Source organism: Mesoplodon mirus (assembly GCF_964341445.2).
Source record: "Mesoplodon mirus genome assembly, chromosome: 15".
In the NCBI taxonomy this organism is placed as follows: Eukaryota; Metazoa; Chordata; class Mammalia; order Artiodactyla; family Ziphiidae; genus Mesoplodon; species Mesoplodon mirus.
Window position 1 is genome coordinate 23628757 of NC_138991.1, and position 19301 is coordinate 23648057.

General features: G+C 39.9%; 2 protein-coding genes across 8 annotated transcripts in view; both read left to right on the forward strand.

Moving 5' to 3' along the window:
- Window positions 1-300: 300 nt before the first annotated feature.
- Window positions 301-12041, forward strand: RBM12 (RNA binding motif protein 12). 2 transcript variants are annotated; one of them, XM_082600630.1, is made up of 3 exons: window positions 301-319; window positions 6024-6076; window positions 8715-12041. In XM_082600630.1, the coding sequence occupies exon 3, from the start codon at window positions 8737-8739 to the stop codon at window positions 11530-11532; it is 2796 nt and encodes a 931-aa protein (XP_082456756.1). In that variant the 5' UTR covers window positions 301-319; window positions 6024-6076; window positions 8715-8736; the 3' UTR covers window positions 11533-12041. The 2 variants fall into 2 exon arrangements, with proteins under 2 accessions (XP_082456756.1, XP_082456755.1); XM_082600629.1 differs by lacking the exon at window positions 301-319 and having other exon boundaries at window positions 5992-6076.
- CPNE1 (copine 1) overlaps window positions 303-19301 on the forward strand; it is a 37857-nt gene continuing 18858 nt past the window's right edge. The window contains exons 1-2 of one of the 6 annotated variants that reach the window (XM_082600634.1): window positions 303-319; window positions 6024-6076. The gene's annotated coding sequence lies outside the window, so the exon portion shown is untranslated. The other 5 variants (XM_082600632.1, XM_082600635.1, XM_082600633.1 and 2 more) reach the window with 5 other exon arrangements.

Below are 19301 nucleotides of genomic sequence, written 5' to 3' on the forward strand. Positions count from 1 at the left end.
CTCAATACAATTCTGCGAGGTAGGCAGTATTTCCCTCCTTTCGCAGAGGCTCGAAGAAGTGAAGCAATTGCACGAAGCCCAACGCCAGATACTGTTCGGATTCCAACAAGCAGCTTCACTCCCTTAAAGCGGAGCCACCAAGCAAAAGTCGCCGAGCTCCTCTACCACAAACACGGGCAACTTCCGGGAGCTACCCGAGAACCTCCGCGCGCTTGCGCCGCCCCACCCCGCCCCGTGACGTCAACCATTCCATCCCGCCCTTTCTGGAACGCGGAGCTGCTGAGCGGGCTGGCGGCCATCTTGTGAAGCGGCGATAGAGGTGGTGGCTGCTCTGGGCTCCGGGAAGCCGTTCGGGCTGGGGCTACCGACCGCGGGGCGGAGGCACTCGCGCGGGGGGTAACTCGGGTCTGGGTTCGGGTGCCGCGCAGCTCTCCCCGGTAAGACTCCTGCAGCCCCGGAACGGGCGGGGCTGTGCGGGGCTCGAGCCGCCCCTTGGTGGCCCGGGGCGGGGCCTTCGGAGGCCTCGGAGCCCGCCGCAGCGAGCGCCCTACGCTGAAGGGTCGGGGCATGGCTGCGGGGGGCCTGGGGCGCCGCTTGTGCCTCTCGGTCCTGAGAGGTTGCAAGTAGGACACAAGAGAGGAGGAGCCTGCCTACCGAAGAGGGGACGAGGCCGTAGCGAGGACGCCCCCATGGTTTGAGAGGGAGGAGGCCAGAACTGGGTGGCCCAGCGGCCTGAGAACGAACGGGAACTGCAGTGAAAATACACTACATCCCGAATGAGCAAGATTCTCTGTGCCCCCACGTGGGGCAGAGGTTGTAACTGTCCCGAAGTGAGGATGATAATCGTAGTGAGGACACTCCCTCCACCGGAAGTGGAAAGGAGGCCCCGGTGGCCTACCAGAAAAAGGGGACTACAGTCTGGACACACCTGAGGGGAGGGAGCTGTAGTCGGTGCTCTCCCGTGAGTGCAGGAAGGAAGTCGGAATTGGCCGCCTTCTTGGGCTGAAGGTGGAGGCGGTTGCAGTGAAACCCTTCCAAGGCCCAGCGTTGGGGCGGGGCTTACCCTCCGGGGTGTCGTTAATTTGAGAAGCCGGCCCCGGTAGCGTGGGGTGAGTCCGCCTCCCGGGCCTCTTGGTCCCCGAGTAGGGAGGGGGCTGCTAAGAGCATCACCTTTACGCGTCCCTTGGGAGAGAGCCTCCAGCATCGAAGAAGGAGGAGGTCCAGTGGGATGTGGAGGCTGGGTGATTTTGATGGAGAGTGAACTGAGTTTCTTTTGAAGGCTGGAGGTGGTAGTTTGCGGCCACGTGAAGTGGGTGCGAGGGGCTTTGAGAATCTGCAGGTTAATGACGGGGATGGTCACTAGTGCAGGAGGCTTAGCTGCTAGATTGTAAGTGCATGGACTGTATGTGTGCTTCCAATGTGTGATTTATAGTGAAAAATTTGAGCTCCGATGAGGGTTACTCTCGGTTATTCAGCCCTGAACCTGCCGAGAGTTGTATACTGAAAATAGCAGGCTCCGTAAGAGAGGTTTCTGGACCCTAAAACCCTCCTTGACTCCGGATTCCCAGAGATGACCTAATGTAAATTGGGATAGTTGGCAGGAACCATTTTATATTATTTAAGACTAGGGTGATGCCAGTCAATATAAACTACTAACAAAAAAATGTGATTGCAGCTGAAGGTTTTGTTGAAGGAGAGACTTGTGACGAGTATTTCTTTTAGAGCTTCTTGCTTGATTGATTGTAAATGGTATAATTTTTGTAAAATGCAGTACTAGCAACATGAATTGCCTTGGACTTTGTTGTCTAGTTTACATTGTTAATGCATTTCAGAGCCTTTGCAGTTGAAAAAAAAAATCCTAGAAGTCTGGACGTATAGACCGTACCTGTTGGATTTTGTTTTTTAATTATAGAAATATAATACAAGACTGGTTGTATTTGTTTTTGAAATTTGGTAGTTTTGATAGCGTGGAGGATTCTGGATTTAGTGGAAGGAAATTGTGCTCAGGGATTTTCCAAGAGTATTAAAACAATTGGAAAGAACTGTTACAGGTGGTTGAAAAAATTTATGGTAATTAATATTTGAAGAAAATGTTTGGCGTGTTTATATAAAAGTTAAGGATGTGCTTAGTATTATTACTGGAAAAAAATGACTTAGGGAATGCATTTTTATCATTTATATGCTTGATTATATATTGATTATTTTGTTTATGGACTGTGATGCATAATTTCAATTTTTCTTATGTTCATATCTGTTAGGTGAAAAATGTGAAGCTTTAGAAACCATTGTGGTAGTTACTTGGAACATACTGTTATGTGCTAATACCAGAAAACTTTAGGCTTCTTTCACTTTCTTTGACATACCAAATGACTTGATTTTTGCATGAGTTTGGGGGTTGTTGGTACAATTTGTAGATGTGAAACTTGATTTTGTGGGCCAGTGTGTTCCAGGTGCTGAAATCCACTGACAACGTTCATGCTGTTTTTATTCCATTTTGTAGATAGTCACTCCATCATTTCAGTTGAATATTTTCTTCTGTAGATGAGGTAGGAAGAACTTCTGTCAGTAACCGTTGCACAAAAGATGTTTTTAGATATCCCTCCCTAAAATGCAGGGACTGTCATCCATTTCTGTAATCTTCTGCCTGGCCCATAAGTGCTTGATGAATATTTGTGAATAAGTGAATATTGTTAAGTGTTTTAGGTCAACTAAGAAAAATCACTCAATCTTTAGTTTTATCAGATTTTACTACCACCACACATATACATTTTGGTTTGCATAGAGTTTAGTTCATTAAGTTTAAAGCCTTAAAACCAGTAGTGAGGGTGAATGTGGTTGGCTAGGTTAGAAAAAATATTGTTTCTTTGAAGTTTAAAGCAAGTAAGATAACGAACATTTCTGTTGGCATTTGGGGGGATTGAAAAATAACTTAATATTGTAGTGTTTTTGGCAAGAGAATAAATATCTTATTTAGAAATGTCTTTTGATTTGCTGCCTTTGAGTACTGACTGGAGGTTAATGGGAAAGTTGAGTAACATGCTATCAAAGGTTTATATCTCCCTCAGTGTCAGAAGAATTGTTTTATTAAGAATGGTCCCAGAACCTGAAATGTGTTCCATTTGGGGATGGGGACAAAAGTTGATGAAGCTGTGTTTTTTTCCATAATGCATACCATAATGTGATTATGCTGCTTGTAGCATTGTGCCCGTTATGATTGGTTCTCTGTTGCTCATCTCTGTGGTGAACATTTGAAGGGTGATTTTTGTTTCTTTTGAATCTGAAGAACTTAGGTCTGCTGTACCCTGGTTCTTGTTGATCAAAGACTTACTATTGAACAAAGTTAAAATTCACTTTTGGATGTTTATTACCAAATGAAGAGTGGAAATGGTCAAGTTCTGATTTTCGCCTTGGCTTCCTGGTAAAGAGGATTGTTGTCAGACATTTTATCCTGCAATTCCAAGTTTTTGGAATGGCTAGTATTTAAGAAAATCTGTCTTGTCATAATAATATGCTAAACTTTTGTAGTAGCTATTTGTAATTTTGCATATATCTAGAATTTGTAAGAAAGCCACTATGTGGCTTAATTCTCAAGATAAAGTGCAAAATATACTAAAGCTTCTTGTCTTAGATCTTCTGAAATACATCAATGGATTTAATGGCAAATCAAGCCCATTTTCTCTTTCCGTTATGCTCTCTGAATAGGTAAAACATGTATTTTAGGTGTTTTGTTGCTTAGAATTGTTTCAGTCTTATCTTTCTAAAACTCACCAAAGTTTAAAGGTGACTGGAGTGAATTTTTAAAGGTCACTGGAGTGACTGGTATCCTACATTCAGTTGCTAGCTGACATTTAGAACGCAGGAATAAGTAGGTTCCTGGAAAATAGTGATATTTCTGTTAAATTATTGTGCCCCTTTCAAAGTGAGGTGTTGAAAACAAGTATTTGAGTTCTCAATTTCTATTTGAAGGAAGAGCCATAACACCAAGAGTTGTGAAGTTCTGGCTGCTAGCCTGAGCTTTCTGTGTACTTTCCTTTGGCATGGGGTGAGATGTAGCTTCCCTTGTGCTGAAATAGAAAAGATTAACAAATTTATGACTAGATTGATTTTGTACTTTATTTTATTTTATTTTTTTGCGGTACGCGGGCCTCTCACTGCTGTGGCCGCTCCCGCCGCGGAGCGCAGGCTCCGGACGCGCAGGCCCAGCGGGCATGGCCCATGGGCCCAGCCGCTCCGCGGCCTGCGGGATCCTCCTGGACCGGGGCACGAACCCGTGTCCCCCGCATCGGCAGGCAGACCCTCAACCTCTGCGCCACCAGGGAAGCCCTGATTTTGTACTTTAAATTCAATGAGTTGAACTAGGGATTTGCTGAATTCAGCTGGGCCTTTCAGCTTTTCTCCTTGTTTAGTAATTTCTGGCAGCCCTGTAAACATTTTAGGGAGTAGACCTAGAATGTTCTCTTTGGGCTTAACTGGCTGACCCCGAACTTGTTCCTCTCCAGTGGACATATGGTACCACCTTGGATCTGGAAGGAAAGGGGCTGAGGAACCTGTTTCCCTTACCTTCAGGCCATGCGTCCTGGCCCCACACCAGACCTTTTGAATTGGAATCTTCAGTAGGAGTCATCACAAGTGTTTAACTAAAAAATTACCCTGATTCTGAGGCTCATAGAGCTAAACTTGTACATTTAGAAAAAAATATTGCAATAATTCATGCTCTTCCTTGGTGAGTGTAAACTTTATGTAAAATAAGCTTTTTTCTGTTTTACATTTCCCTTTGTGACCCGTTAGATAAACTACTAGATGTGGCTTGTTTTTAAATGAAGACTTAAAATTCTAGATTTAATTAGGATTGATTGTACAACATTTAAAAGATTAACACAATGCTCTGGGCTTCTGAAGGTGTTGTTTATGACATACAGCATAGCTTTTTGTGGCAAAACAATCTCACTGTTCATTAGTAATTTGAGTGGTTGTCTAGGTGATGTTTAGCTTGTTCTTTAGAAGAAGTTTGGAGTAACGCTAAAACGTTTGAATATGTCTTTCTGGTGATGAATATTAAGCTCAATGGTGGTATCTTGATCTTGAAAGATAGTTAAAAATAAGCATCATCATTCTAAGTAGGTGTCTATGAGTAATCTTATACCTAACAGTGACAATTTTCTTTTACTCTTTTGAATATAGTTGTCTAATCATTTGGTCATATAAATTGCTTGTGAATTGTTCATAACTTCACTAGTTTGGGAGAAATTCCAGTGAAAGACGAGTGACCTGTTTTTACTTTGGAAGGACTCTTAATATGCCGGACTTTTTTTTTTTTTTTTTTTTTTTTTACAAGTTTCTTGGAACCATTTTGGTGTTAGAAGAAAAAGCACTCTTCCTTAATATATTGAACTCTAGTGGTTTTAACCAGGAGTTAGTCCTTATAGGCCAGACCTTTCACTTCACTTATGTTTTTTTTGTTGTTCGATTGCTATTTTGGTGCAAAGGAAAATATGTTGAAAGAGTAATTGCAGTAATTTCCATGAATATCCTTGAATTGATGACTTAATTTGTCCAGGAACTGTTACTATGTGAACTTGTGCTTTTTCATCAAAAATTTGGTGGGAACCTGAGGAAATAGGTCGCCGTTGGACTTGTGTTATGGAATTTTCTGGACTGGTTTAATCATCAAGTGATTAAAGCAATTACCAGCTGTGAAGCTGATCTTTATGACTGTTTTAGTTTTCGATTGATTCTTTCTTGGGCTAATTTATGACACATTCTTGATGTATGTAAATATATAATGCTTTGAGAGAAAGCAATTTGAAAGCAATACCAAATAATAAACGTGTGGGATTTTGGTACATGTCTTTTTTTTTTTTTTTTCCTAATACATTGTAATGATGTACTCCGGTGGTTTCAGACTCGCCCTTTAATATACAGTTCAGTGTGGCCTGTGCGTGTTTTGTGTTTCCTGCATTGATTTTTGCCTCCATTTATTCTCTATTGCAGTCTAAAAGTTGGTTTTAATTGGTTGCCCACAGGATTGACTTGGCCTCTACTTCTTGTTAAGAAAATACATCTCTTGTTTTATCAGGTAAGAGATTTTGAATAGAGGGTTTATTTTTATACAAAATAAATTGAGATAGCTTATTAAATAACATGAAAATATGTGTAATAACTAAATTGTGGTTTTTTGTTTGTAATAAGCTTATTTGAGGGATGGGAGAGGGGTGGACTGGGTGTCTTGAACAGTTGTTGCTTCCTTTGGGAGTCAGTTTTCTATGGATGCATTTCTCCTGCTGAATTCCTGATTATTAGGCAGTAAGTAGCTGTCTTTTTCCCTCAGTAGCATTCTAGACTACAAATATGGGTGCTTGTTATTGGTACGGTTTTTTAATATTCCTTTGCGGAATAGGTATAGAAAATGGGTCATGTTTTAGAGTACAAATTGACTTTAGGTGGAACCTTAGTGATTGGAATCTAACTTCTTGTTAAATAACTAAGGTAGGCTCAAGTAAGATAGGTTGAAATGACTCATCTGTCAAACAGGTACTTTGTAGCAGAATAGCATATCTTACTTCACGTTTTTCAGAACCTAAAAACTTTTCCTGTTTAGATGACTTTATGAATAAATCTTGTGCACTGCTTTGGTTTACTCGGCCCTTTTCTAGATGGTAATCTGGGCAGACTTTCAATATCATGTTTTCACATGTACCTTGTACAGACTTTCACTAAATCTCTTACCTCAGCTGCAGATGGTTTGAAGACTTAATTGTGTATGTCACTTTAGCCCTGTGCTTAATTTTTGGGACCATATCAAATTTCCATTTTATTGTCCTAATGCAAACTAACATCTCTCTCTCTCTTTCTCAAGTTTTGGGGATCTAGATTACCCATGATGTTTCCCCCAGTTAGTGATTAAGTGATTTTTGAAGTTGAACGGAATGCTATCTCATCTTTGCGTACAGCCAATATTCTAGAGTTAGTAAGGAGTGAGATTTTGATTTAATGAATTGGAACCTTCTTGATGAACTTCTTAAAGACTGCTAAATAGTAAATAAGGGCAAAAGAATCTGTTGGTGTGACGTTTTTAGTATTAATTTTTCTTGTTGACGCTTGCAGACCAAAAATGGAAAGCTTCCCCCTGCCCCTTCCCAAATTTCTAATGTTTTATATGGTCTTGTTTTCTGTTTGCCAGTCCATCTTTCTGGATTAAGTTTGAAGGTGGCTTTTATTTTTGTGTATGTGTGTGTGAGAAAAGTATAAAAGCCAAACAATATATTTCTCTTTTGTGTGCAGCAATTGTAATATTGAGATACAGTTGCAGATGTTGTTGCCTTAAATTAGTATTCGTGTAATATCTGACATTGAAAAACTGCTTTCATGGAGTTACAGAATTCTTAGTGCTTGGAGCAGGAATCTTTGCTCTTCTAATGTTCTCATTTGAGAAGTGATGAAACCAAAGCTCAAATAATTTATAATTTTCCTAAGATCACAGAGCCAGTTTAATATAGGTTTATATTTAAAAGTTGATTTTAAAAATGGCTTGGACAACACACTTTGTTGTTGACCATATAAATTTCAAATTAATATTTTTTTCAGTCGCAAGAGTTTGTTTTGGATTACTTTATACATGGCTGCCCTTCCATTTACTCTTAGAAACCATATGAATTGAAATACTGAAATTTTATTTAAGTCTGGGAGAAACTTCTTTTTTGATTATATCAAAATGGACATTATCTACAGAGATTAATGAGTACCCAGAAATTCCACAGGAGTTATGTTGGGTCACAACCACTGAATAAAGTGCGTACACTAGTTCAAAAATAAAAAATCCCTCTTTTTCATTATCAGCCCTCCCCTGTGGGATAAACAAGACTTTTTATTAAATGGAGGGCTTGAGAATGAATCTTTGGACCTGGGTTTTAATTAAAATAGCCATGGTGAATGGCACTGTAACCAGGTTCTACTTTTTGGATTGATGACTACAGGTAACTAATATTTTGGCTGTTTTACTCAGCATTTCTTCTGGATACTTAGTATGTATTAACCTTATATGTAATACGTAATTCCATATGTCATTTTCTTTAATAAATAAAGCTCTTCCTTTAATAAATAAAGTGGTTTCATCCTAGGATGAAATATGAAATCAGTTCTCATTTGAGACTTGAATCTGCTTTAGTGTTAAGTATTATTTGAAATTCATTATTATTCCCGCTTTGTTTCTGTTGTTTTGAGATTAAGCCATATAAAATGATACCAGTAATTCTACAAAGTTGTCAAAAGTTTATAAGGAAGATGCTGAGCCAGTTTTAAATATTAACTTTGATACGTCCTTTGTATCTTTTCCCCTGTAGATTGTTAAACTTTGTTTCCTGATTTGACTTACGCATTTCTTTTAAATCTTATTGAATAATTAGTGGTCTGAATGATGATGTAATTGGTGATTTTCTTGTCCTGTGGTTGTTTTTTTCCTGAAATTTTTGAGTCTTGGGGCTGAACTTCTAAGTGTTTTCAGAATTAATGCCTTTTGGATGTTGAAATTGGGTTTTACATTGTAAATGGCATATAATATTCAGTTTTTAGAATATCCAAATTTAAAAAACGACATTGCTTGTGATAGTTTGAGGGAATACTTGAGGGCCTAATACGGTAGATGGTCATTCTTGTAGCTGAAAACTTGGTGTGATAAACAGGAGTCTGACCTGGCCGTTGCCTTTTCTCATCTGCAGGTGTGTGTGGTTTCAGCGCAGCATGGCTGTGGTCATCCGTTTGCAAGGTCTCCCAATTGTGGCGGGGACCATGGACATTCGCCACTTCTTCTCTGGATTGACCATCCCTGATGGGGGCGTGCATATTGTAGGGGGTGAACTGGGTGAGGCTTTCATCGTTTTTGCCACTGATGAAGATGCAAGGCTTGGTATGATGCGCACAGGTGGTACAATTAAAGGGTCAAAAGTAACACTATTGTTGAGTAGTAAAACGGAAATGCAGAATATGATTGAACTGAGTCGTAGGCGTTTTGAAACTGCCAACTTAGATCTACCACCAGCAAACGCTAGTAGATCAGGACCTCCACCTAGTTCAGGAATGAGTGGCAGGGTAAACCTGCCTACAACAGTACCCAGCTTTAATAACCCCTCACCCAGTGTAGTTACTGCTGCCACTTCTGTTCATGAAAGCAACAAAAACGTACAGACATTTTCCACAGCCAGCATAGGAACGGCTCCTCCAAATATGGGGGCCTCCTTTGGGAGCCCAACGTTTAGCTCAACCATTCCGAGCACAGCCTCTCCAATGAACACAGTCCCACCTCCACCAATTCCTCCAATCCCAGCGATGCCATCTTTGCCGCCAATGCCGTCCATTCCTCCAATACCAGTTCCTCCCCCGGTACCTACATTGCCTCCTGTGCCTCCTGTGCCCCCAATACCCCCAGTCCCTTCTGTGCCACCCATGACCCCACTGCCACCCATGTCAGGCATGCCACCCTTGAATCCGCCACCTGTGGCATCTCTACCTGCTGGAATGAATGGCTCTGGAGCACCTATGAATCTGAACAATAACCTGAACCCTGTGTTTCTGGGTCCATTGAATCCTGTTAACCCTATCCAGATGAACTCTCAAAGCAGTGTGAAACCACTTCCCATCAACCCTGATGATCTGTATGTCAGTGTGCATGGAATGCCCTTTTCTGCAATGGAAAATGATGTCAGAGATTTTTTCCGTGGGCTCCGTGTTGATGCCGTGCATTTGTTGAAAGATCATGTAGGTCGAAATAATGGGAATGGATTGGTTAAGTTTCTCTCCCCTCAAGATACATTTGAAGCTTTGAAGCGAAACAGAATGCTGATGATTCAACGCTATGTGGAAGTTAGTCCTGCCACAGAGAGACAGTGGGTAGCTGCTGGAGGCCATATCACTTTTAAGCAAAGTATAGGACCTTCTGGACAAGCCCATCCCCCTCCTCAGGCACTTCCCAGGTCAAAATCGCCCAGTGGGCAGAAAAGGTCAAGGTCAAGATCACCACACGAGGCTGGTTTTTGTGTTTACTTGAAAGGGCTACCCTTTGAAGCAGAAAACAAACATGTCATTGATTTTTTTAAAAAGTTGGATATTGTGGAAGATAGTATTTATATTGCTTATGGACCCAATGGGAAAGCAACGGGTGAAGGCTTCGTAGAGTTCAGGAATGAGGCTGACTATAAGGCTGCTCTGTGTCGTCATAAACAATACATGGGCAATCGCTTTATTCAAGTTCATCCAATTACCAAGAAAGGTATGCTAGAAAAGATAGATATGATTCGAAAAAGATTGCAGAACTTCAGCTATGACCAGAGGGAAATGATGTTAAATCCGGAGGGGGATGTCACCTCTGCCAAAGTCTGTGCGCATATAACAAATATTCCCTTCAGCATTACCAAGATGGATGTTCTCCAATTCCTAGAAGGAATCCCAGTGGATGAAAATGCTGTACATGTTCTTGTTGATAACAATGGGCAAGGTCTAGGACAGGCATTGGTTCAGTTTAAAAATGAAGATGATGCACGTAAGTCTGAACGCTTACACCGTAAAAAACTTAATGGGAGAGAAGCTTTTGTTCATGTAGTTACTCTAGAAGATATGAGAGAGATTGAGAAAAATCCTCCTGCCCAAGGAAAAAAGGGGTTAAAGATGCCTGTGCCAGGTAATCCCGCAGTTCCAGGAATTCCCAGTGTGGGAATGCCCAGTGCGGGAATGCCCAATGCGGGAATGCCCAGTGCGGGAATGCCCAATGCGGGAATCCCCAATGCGGGAATGCCCGGTGCCGGAATGCCCGGTGCCGGAATGCCCGGTGTGGGAATGCCCGGTGCGGGAATGCCTAGTGCAGGAGGTGAAGAGCATGGCTTTTTGACTGTAGGATCTAAGGAGGCCAACAATGGGCCTCCATTTAACTTTCCTGGTAATTTTGGTGGGTCAAATGCCTTTGGACCACCACTCCCTCCTCCAGGATTAGGAGGGGCCTTTGGTGATGCTAGGCCTGGAATGCCTTCAGTTGGAAATAGTGGTTTGCCTGGTCTAGGACTGGATGTTCCAGGTTTTGGAGGTGGACCAAATAATTTAAGTGGACCAGGATTTGGAGGGGGCCCTCAGAATTTTGGAAATGGCCCTGGTAGCTTAGGTGGCCCCCCTGGCTTTGGAAGCGGCCCTCCTGGCCTTGGAAGTGCCCCTGGGCATTTGAGTGGGCCTCCAGCCTTTGGCCCTGGCCCTGGCCCAGGCCCAGTCCATGTTGGTGGTCCTCCTGGCTTTGGATCTAGTTCTGGAAAACCAGGACCAACAGTAATTAAAGTACAGAACATGCCCTTCACTGTGTCTATTGATGAGATTTTAGATTTCTTTTATGGCTATCAAGTGATCCCAGGCTCAGTGTGTTTAAAATACAATGAAAAAGGTATGCCCACAGGTGAAGCTATGGTGGCTTTCGAATCTCGGGATGAAGCCACAGCTGCTGTCATTGACTTAAATGACAGGCCTATTGGCTCTAGGAAAGTAAAACTCGTATTAGGGTAGCTGTTCACATCAGTTCTTCATAGGGTAGATATAGTCTTCATAGTGCTGTGATTAATGCATTCAGATTGTTTTTCTAGTGTTTCCAGGTTAGAGCCTGTGGATTGTTTCAATTGCATATAGATTGGTTTCCATAACATAGAGCATTGGTTGACTGTTTACAGAAGACTCACTACCAGGATAAACATTGCTGTATGTTACAGTAAAGCTGTCCGGAGAGAACACAAAAATGATTTTGGCATACTATTAGAGAAACCATTTGTAAAACTCAAATGACCACATAAAGCTTATCCAGGAGTCTAGATTGGTTTTGTTTTATACCATATGGGATGAAGAAAATAGAAATGTCAATAGAGCTCATTGAGGGTGCTCTTGCCAGCTGCTGAAAAATAGAAGCTGACTACTCTTGGAATTTGGTTTAAAGCTGGACAGATTTGCTTTGTTATAGGGTCAAAGCTTTGTCTAAAGTCCTCATTTTCTTTTAAAATTGAATAAAATCTCTGTATACAGATTCACTGTATGTACCTTTATTGCTTCTTGAGGGTTCTTGCTGTATAGACAGTCCTTCTGAAGTTGCTGCTTTATTTGCCTGATTGACTCATTTGTAAATGAGCAGAATTGTTTTGTTGATGTTCTTCTAATATAAAACTCCACACTTGGTTTGTGCTATAACCTTGAACTTTGATTTCTAATGTCAGTCACTCTTAAAACTGTGTGGAATAAGACGTTTGCCACAAAAATAAAATATGGAGTCCTCTACCTACCAGAGCCTTTTTGGTTTGACCGCCAAGTTTTAGTTTAGTCAGTTTAAAAATTGTTCATGTTGTTTGGATGGCATCGAAAACCAGAAATCACTTTTAATGGTCATTGTTTAAGATGCCTCATTTGAAGTCTTGCCCAAGATGGACTAATGTTCTGGCAATTTCCTTCTGTCCCAAATTTATGTGAAATTTTGGCCTGTAACTAAACCAAAAGGGTCCATTCATAAGAAAGCATTATTATATATAGGTCTTTAAAATTGTAGTTGAAATTGTTAGCTTTGTTAGCAGTAGTGTTAACAGAATAAAAGATCCATAAGCTGGTCCATAGATCAATATATGTTTAATCCTGTTAATTGGAGGCTTTTTGGTCTAGTTGTTTGATCAGGAGCCTGGTTACAAAAATTCCTTATACAGAGTACAAGTGCAGCTGCCAGAGGGGAGAGAATTGAGGCTCCTTGCCCTTTCATACTCTGGCATTCAGGACTAAGGCAGGAGGACCACGTGGGTTCTGGTTGGTGAGTGTCCTTGTCACGAAAACATTTGCCTTACAATGTCCTGCTCACTGCCACAAAAGGCTCTACTTATGGTTACTTTTCTTCTTAGTTAAAATGCTCTAAAGACGTGTCACATTATATTATAAACATGGAATGGGAGATTGGTGAGATATCATGAAAAACAAATTTTGTCTTTTACATGGGCCTCTGTCTTGGTTTGAAACATCCCCAACATTTCCTACAAATCAATTTACTTACAAAGGGGTCGGCCTTTTAAAAGAAATATTTTCTATTTAAGAAAAATAGTGCCTTTTGGGTGTTGCAATTCAGTGGAACACTGAAATACAGCGTCGTGTAATTTAGAGTTAAGAGTGGCAACAGTTTCATTTGTGTGCTAAGATTTGGAAAGCTTTTTCATCACTACAATCTTAGAGGATTGACAGTACAGGATATTTTGTTTAGGGAAAGGATTATTTAGACTTTCAAAGAAGAAATGGCTGTGTTGTGGGTCTTTTGCTAATTCACGAATACAAATTTGCTTTGACAGATAACTAGATATTGCCTCCTCAACTAAAAAAGCAATATGATGTTTGTATATGCTGTTCAATTTAAGTTTTCTGTTAAGTAATCATTTCTCATTCCAAAGACAGAGTGCAAAAAACTTCAGCGCTGCTTGGGAGTCTTATTTCAACTGCAGATTATTTTCCCCATTGGAAAGCTGACTATTTTCATTTTAGAAAAATGGGTTGTTTGAAGATGAAAGTCTTTTTATCTTTTTTCACAGTTTATTTTGGTTATGTGTTCGTACGTTCTTATTAAATATTTCATATACTTTATTGCAACTCCTTTGTTATTTCTACGTTTTAGATTAATGCTGAAAAGGAAAACTTGATTTCATTGTTCATCAAATTAAATAAATTAAGAAAATAGTGGTTTGTGTAGAAACTGGAGAGAATTGTGTTTCATATTTGGTTGAATCACAACAGTGCTTCTCTTGTTGTGAAATGTAATTAAATGCTTTGCCCTCTGGTACTTGATTTTTGTGTATCTGAGACTTATTAACATAGTGCTAACTGCTAAGCATACTGTTCATCTTGTTCTGGGCATTGGAGTTTGACTTTTTAAAAAAATCTTGAAAATATGTTCTGTGCAACTATTCATACCTCTCTTACCTGCAAATTTTCTCGTAAGAACTAGGTTTGGGGTGAAAATTTACATTATTTTCTCATTTGCTTTGTATGGTATGAAGGATTTGTAAAGCTTCGCTCAAAGTGGTGTGTATTTGTAAACACTATCATGATATTTTCAATCTTATGTGTAAATTTTATTGCCTGTTTTTGGTGACTCTGACATTAATAGAAGAGAAACTTTTCCATTAGGTTTAAACCTTCCCCCCCACCCCCATTTTTTTGTTTGCCTTTTTTTTTTTTTTTTTAGCTTAAAGGGTTAGAGAAATCTACAAAATGTATTTTATAAATAAGCAAACTTGTAAACTTTTCCTGAACTTTAGTGAAACAGTTGGTAAGCAAAATTTGGAGGTGTGTTCTGTGTTTCCACTGTAGTTTGGATGTATAATTATTAGTGGCTTTTTTTTTTTTTAATGCAACACTGTTAAGTGAAATGTAGTTTCTAGCTTTGTGCTCCAAGTTGTCAAAGCATTGTTAGTGGAAATTCCATTAGGAAACTTTATTCAGAATTTCAGAGAGGTAACAGTGTAATTAGGTCAGTCTTAACCCACTGGATGAAAATCTAGGGCTGTGTATGGAAGTAAGCAAACATACATTTTGGGTGGAAATACCTTAGATAAAAATAAGGATGCACGAAAGCCTTAATCAAACTCAAAGTCCCTTTTATTGGATTCCGTCACTGTGTACAGGTGTGGGTCAAGGTTTAAAAATAAATCCACTCAGTTGAAGAACACTTTAAAAATTGTAAAGAAAATGTAAAATTGCTGCTAGTCAAGTCCTCTGGAAAGAATTTCTGGCAGTGATCACTTTTAAAAATTATTTCCCACTCTTGCAAACATTTAAATTGTTTTACTGGCAGTTCTGTAGTAGTCCAAACTTTAGAAACCAAACACAATAAAATAACTCATTGCCAATATGGCCACAACAGTGCCAGCAAATACTGCCTTGGCTTCATTCAGCAGAGATTTTTGTTTATATAGATGAAGTCTTGAATACTGTTCAATAAACTTGTCACGAAATAAAACAGGCTGATGCTTTTAATGCTTTAACTGTACACGAGTACTCTACTGAGCTATACCATCAGGTATTTGGGGTTTTTTTTAAAAACTCCTGAAAATATTTTGTGCTTTTGGAAAGGTGGCTTTGGTGATCTTGGAGGTAACAATTGTTGCTTATCCTTGTCTGCTAATGCTGAAGTGTGGAAAGAAGAGGATACCTGGAACTGCAGGGAGGAATCTTGACTCTAGGTTAAATCTGTGGTATCCACCTTTTCAGACTTACATGAGTTTTGCTAGCAAGTCACTTTGTTATGTGGACTCAGAACTGAAAACCAGATGCTCCTTTTCACAAAAGGAGTTTTAAAGGGGGCTGTGAATTGTTTTTTAAGAACTGATTAGGAAATGGGAAAACAAATTTTCAGAATACACTGTCAGTTGCACATACCTCTAAAGCTTTGTTTTTCTTTTTTGTTTACTTGTTTTTGCATTAGTATGTGAGGTATTTGAGGTGGGGAAGAGGGGAGAGGAATCAAAAATATTGCTGCTGTCTGACATTGATGCTCTGGTTTTGTCCTTTCCACATTGGTTCAACTTCTACTGAAAAAATTAGCAAATAAAAAGTTTCCGTAAACTCCGCAGTCTCTTTAAAAAAAAAAAAATCTGGATTGGACTTGCAGAGAAATTAGTGGGCTGTTCCTTTTAACCAGAACTCTTGAAAAATGTTTGTAACTTTTATCTTTATCATGAAAGTTTTAGCCTGTATTTGAGTTTGAATACCCAACTTGTTTTAGAGAGGTTTAGACTAGACATAATTAATTCCAGGTAGTTGCTGATCTGTTTTTAAAATTACGACAGTTTGTCTAAGCATTTGAAAAATCACAGAGTGAAATCGGCTGCCTAAGGATATCCAGAATGGCGTTTCCCATCTTAAAGGGGTGGACTATGTGCTAATATGTCTCCGTTTCTCGCTCAGGAGCGATCACTCAACTTCTGTAATTCATTGTTGTCTGCTTTCCATTGTTCTACAGCAAGTAATAGTCTATCAGTTTTGTGCATCGCCACCGTTCTCCTTACCCCCCAAAAGTAGAGCTTTTACGGGATATGGTAGAATCCAAACTTATGGCTATCCTTTTTAATTAAAAAAATTGCTTGGTATCAGTTTTGTCTTTTTAGCATAAAATCTTTAGATCACACTGACTTACTGTAAAATGTTCTGGAAAGAGTACTCTTGTGGTGGCACAGTTCTCTGATGCTGTAGTGACTTTTTTGGGAAAACTGTTCAACAAATAAGCAAGCTCATCTCTTATTGGTGCCTGCTCATGTAAATCTTAATTCTTTACTGTGCTATTCCTTGGTGCCTTGAGCTATTTTGTGCCAGAGGATCTCACAATCATCCTAGAATATGGGTCCTTTTCTGGATCAACATAACTAGCAACAAGCAACTAAGGTGGCAACTGCTTTTCTACATATTACTCTACTACTGAAGGGGCAAAAAGCCACCTGATGCAAACATTCCAGCCCCAGGGACAGAGGGCAGCACTCTGAAACTCTGAGGACAGGGAAGTAGTGTAGTGCTCATTAACCATATTCCTTGAATTCTGTCAAGAGTCCCAGGAACCTCTCCCCAGCAAAAATGTTGACCATTAGGTCATAGAGACTAAGCAAACACCAGCTGTAGAGAAGTGGTTAAATAGCACAACAGAGCATTGGAGTTGGCACCCTAGCTGTTCCAGACATCTGGACTCTGATTTCAGTGACTTAATAGTTTCATGTCATTTTTCCTAGTCAGCTGATGGCCTGCCATTTCATGTTGAGAGGAGGAGGAGGTGACTATTTGGGGTAAATAGGGCTATGACTGGCAAGAGAACATAATTAAATATGGACAGAGTTAAAGATGTCGAATAAGCATAACACATCCCAGTATTACAATATAGCAAGCTATGCTATGTTCAAACAGACTGCCCCTTGGTGTTTGATTCCCTCTCTTTTGATGCTCTCAGTTTTCCCCTTTTACCTGCTTGTATAGTAAGCCTGCTGGTAACCAGCACTATGAGTTTTACTTAGACTGAAACCCCCTCACTGGTGTCTCTGTAGCCCTAACCTCCTAATTGGGGTGGGGGGTGGGTGTGAGTTCACTCACAGCTCTTGATTAGTGAAATAAGATTTGTCACTTATGCATTTGTGCTGCACATCAAATGTAACAACCACATTGTACTGCAAATCACTTGTTAGTCCTCGAAGAGTGGGAAAGTCTTAAGAAGGGTAAAGAAGTTCAGCTACTTAAGGGGTCTTAAATCGTACTAACAGGTGCTGTTGCTAATTTCCTCATTTTTCTTTTGTTCCACACTTCCCCACATGTTGGGTTGCAGTACAGAAAGCGTCATGTCCTTTATATATAACTCCTTTCTGTAGTGTGGGCCCAGTAGGATCCCTTGGCTATAAATCTGGCTTAAGTGGTAGAAAGACAAATGCACCTCTTACTGAAGTAGATAATGCTAATTACCTTTGCATCTGTGACCACTGAATTGACAGGCTGGAATTGGAAACATCTGTTACCTCCAAACTTTTAAGACAATTTCACATGGATATACAGCTTAGCCATAGCTGTAACCCATGCTAATTAAATGTTTTGAGTGGTTTTGTGCACCTAGCACTTAACACATTGTGTTGGAAAAGGAAGTAAAAAAAAAAGCCTGTTTTTCAAGACTTTAAAGTCCTAAATGGTACAAGTAAGTGCTCAGTTGTACTTATACATGTTCAGGGTATACTCATGACCCACAGGAGCTAGATAAAGGGTTTCCTGGCCAGCTGCTGAATGGTCAGACAGAAATAAGTGTAATGGAATCCTCCTTAGGTGTAAGCTGAGGGAAGGTGCGATCTCTAACCTGGGTTCTTGGGGATACAATACTGTTAGTTTAGTAAAGTGAAATGATGGTGTGAGGGAGCACAGTAGCAGTATCTAAAATTGTGCCTGTCCTGAAAGCTCTTATGCTGTCCCATAACAGCATGGCTTGAGGTTCTGGCAGCCTAACTGATATGACTGAGCTGAATGGTCTACAGAGCAGGTAGGCAGGCAAGGCAAAGGTTGGTTCTAGGGATGTCCTGGCCTAGGAGAGGGGTAGAACCTTTTATCTTTTTAATAATCTTTTGACTAGCTGCCAGATAACAAATGCTCTAATACGTTCATAAACAACTCAGAATTAAGTGAATTTCCCCCATCAATTTAACCACGTATATGCATAGTTGTCTACCTGAAATTCATTCCTTTGTGGTTTTAGATCAATTTGATACAGAGTTTTAGCTTTTCTGTATGAAATGTCCACCTTTTGGTTCTTGTTCTTCTAGGCCAACACTGTCCAATAGAATTTTCTCCAGTGGAGATGTTCTCATGTGCACTAATATGGTAATTAAATTTGAATAGCTATTGTGGCTAGTGGCTACTGTATTGAACAGCACAACTTTAGATTCACAGTGCAGCAGCAGATTTTCTCTCCCAGGTCTGATCTTTGGAGATCTTGTTAGGCAGCACTATCCAAAAGAAGTAAGAATCACTTGACGTCATTTAAAATTTTCTAGTAGCCACATTTATAAAAGGTTAAAAGGGACAAGTGAAATTTAAGAATACACTTAATACAACATTGTAAAGCAACTACACTCCAATAAAAATTAAAATATATATATTTAACCCAGTAGATCTTAAATGTTACAGTTTCAACTTATACTCAATATAAGATTATTGAGCTATTTTACATTTTTTTTTGTACTAAGTTTTCAAAATTCAGTGTATATTTTACAGCACATTGTGATTCGAACTAAGCATTATTTCAAGTGCTCAATAGGCTGCATGTGGTTAGGGGCTATCCTTTTGGACAGCACAGATTTAGAATATTAAACAAGTTATTCCCTGCCATTCCTCTCCTAGTTCTGCTGCCTCTTTCAACTGTTTCTTCACTTTTGGGTATTCACATTTTGTTGCATTCCTCCCAACCTTTACCCCTCCTGTTGTGTTTGCAGGTTAGTTTTGTTTTGTTTTTGAGAACTTGCCTCAGTTACCTTTTTTATGGGCAACACTGGAGGTTAACTAGGTGACAGTTTTATATTGTAAAATTACTAATCCTGCACTAGAAGCAGCCACAGGACTAGAATCTCTCCCCTCCACTCTGTACCCCATCCACAATGGCAAGTGGGCAAATCATTGTGTGTCTGTAACGTAGCATCTTTATTTTTGAAATCCTCTCTCTTTAATTTCTCAACTTCCCTAACATAATGAATTCTGAAGATCAACCCATCTTAAGATCTCACATGTATCCCAAGTAAATTTATTCCAGTGAG

Excerpts from the sequence above, each read along its gene's own strand:
- RBM12 (XM_082600630.1), top strand. The coding sequence starts at position 8,737 with ATGGCTGTGGTCATCCGTTTGCAAGGTCTCCCAATTGTGGCGGGGACC.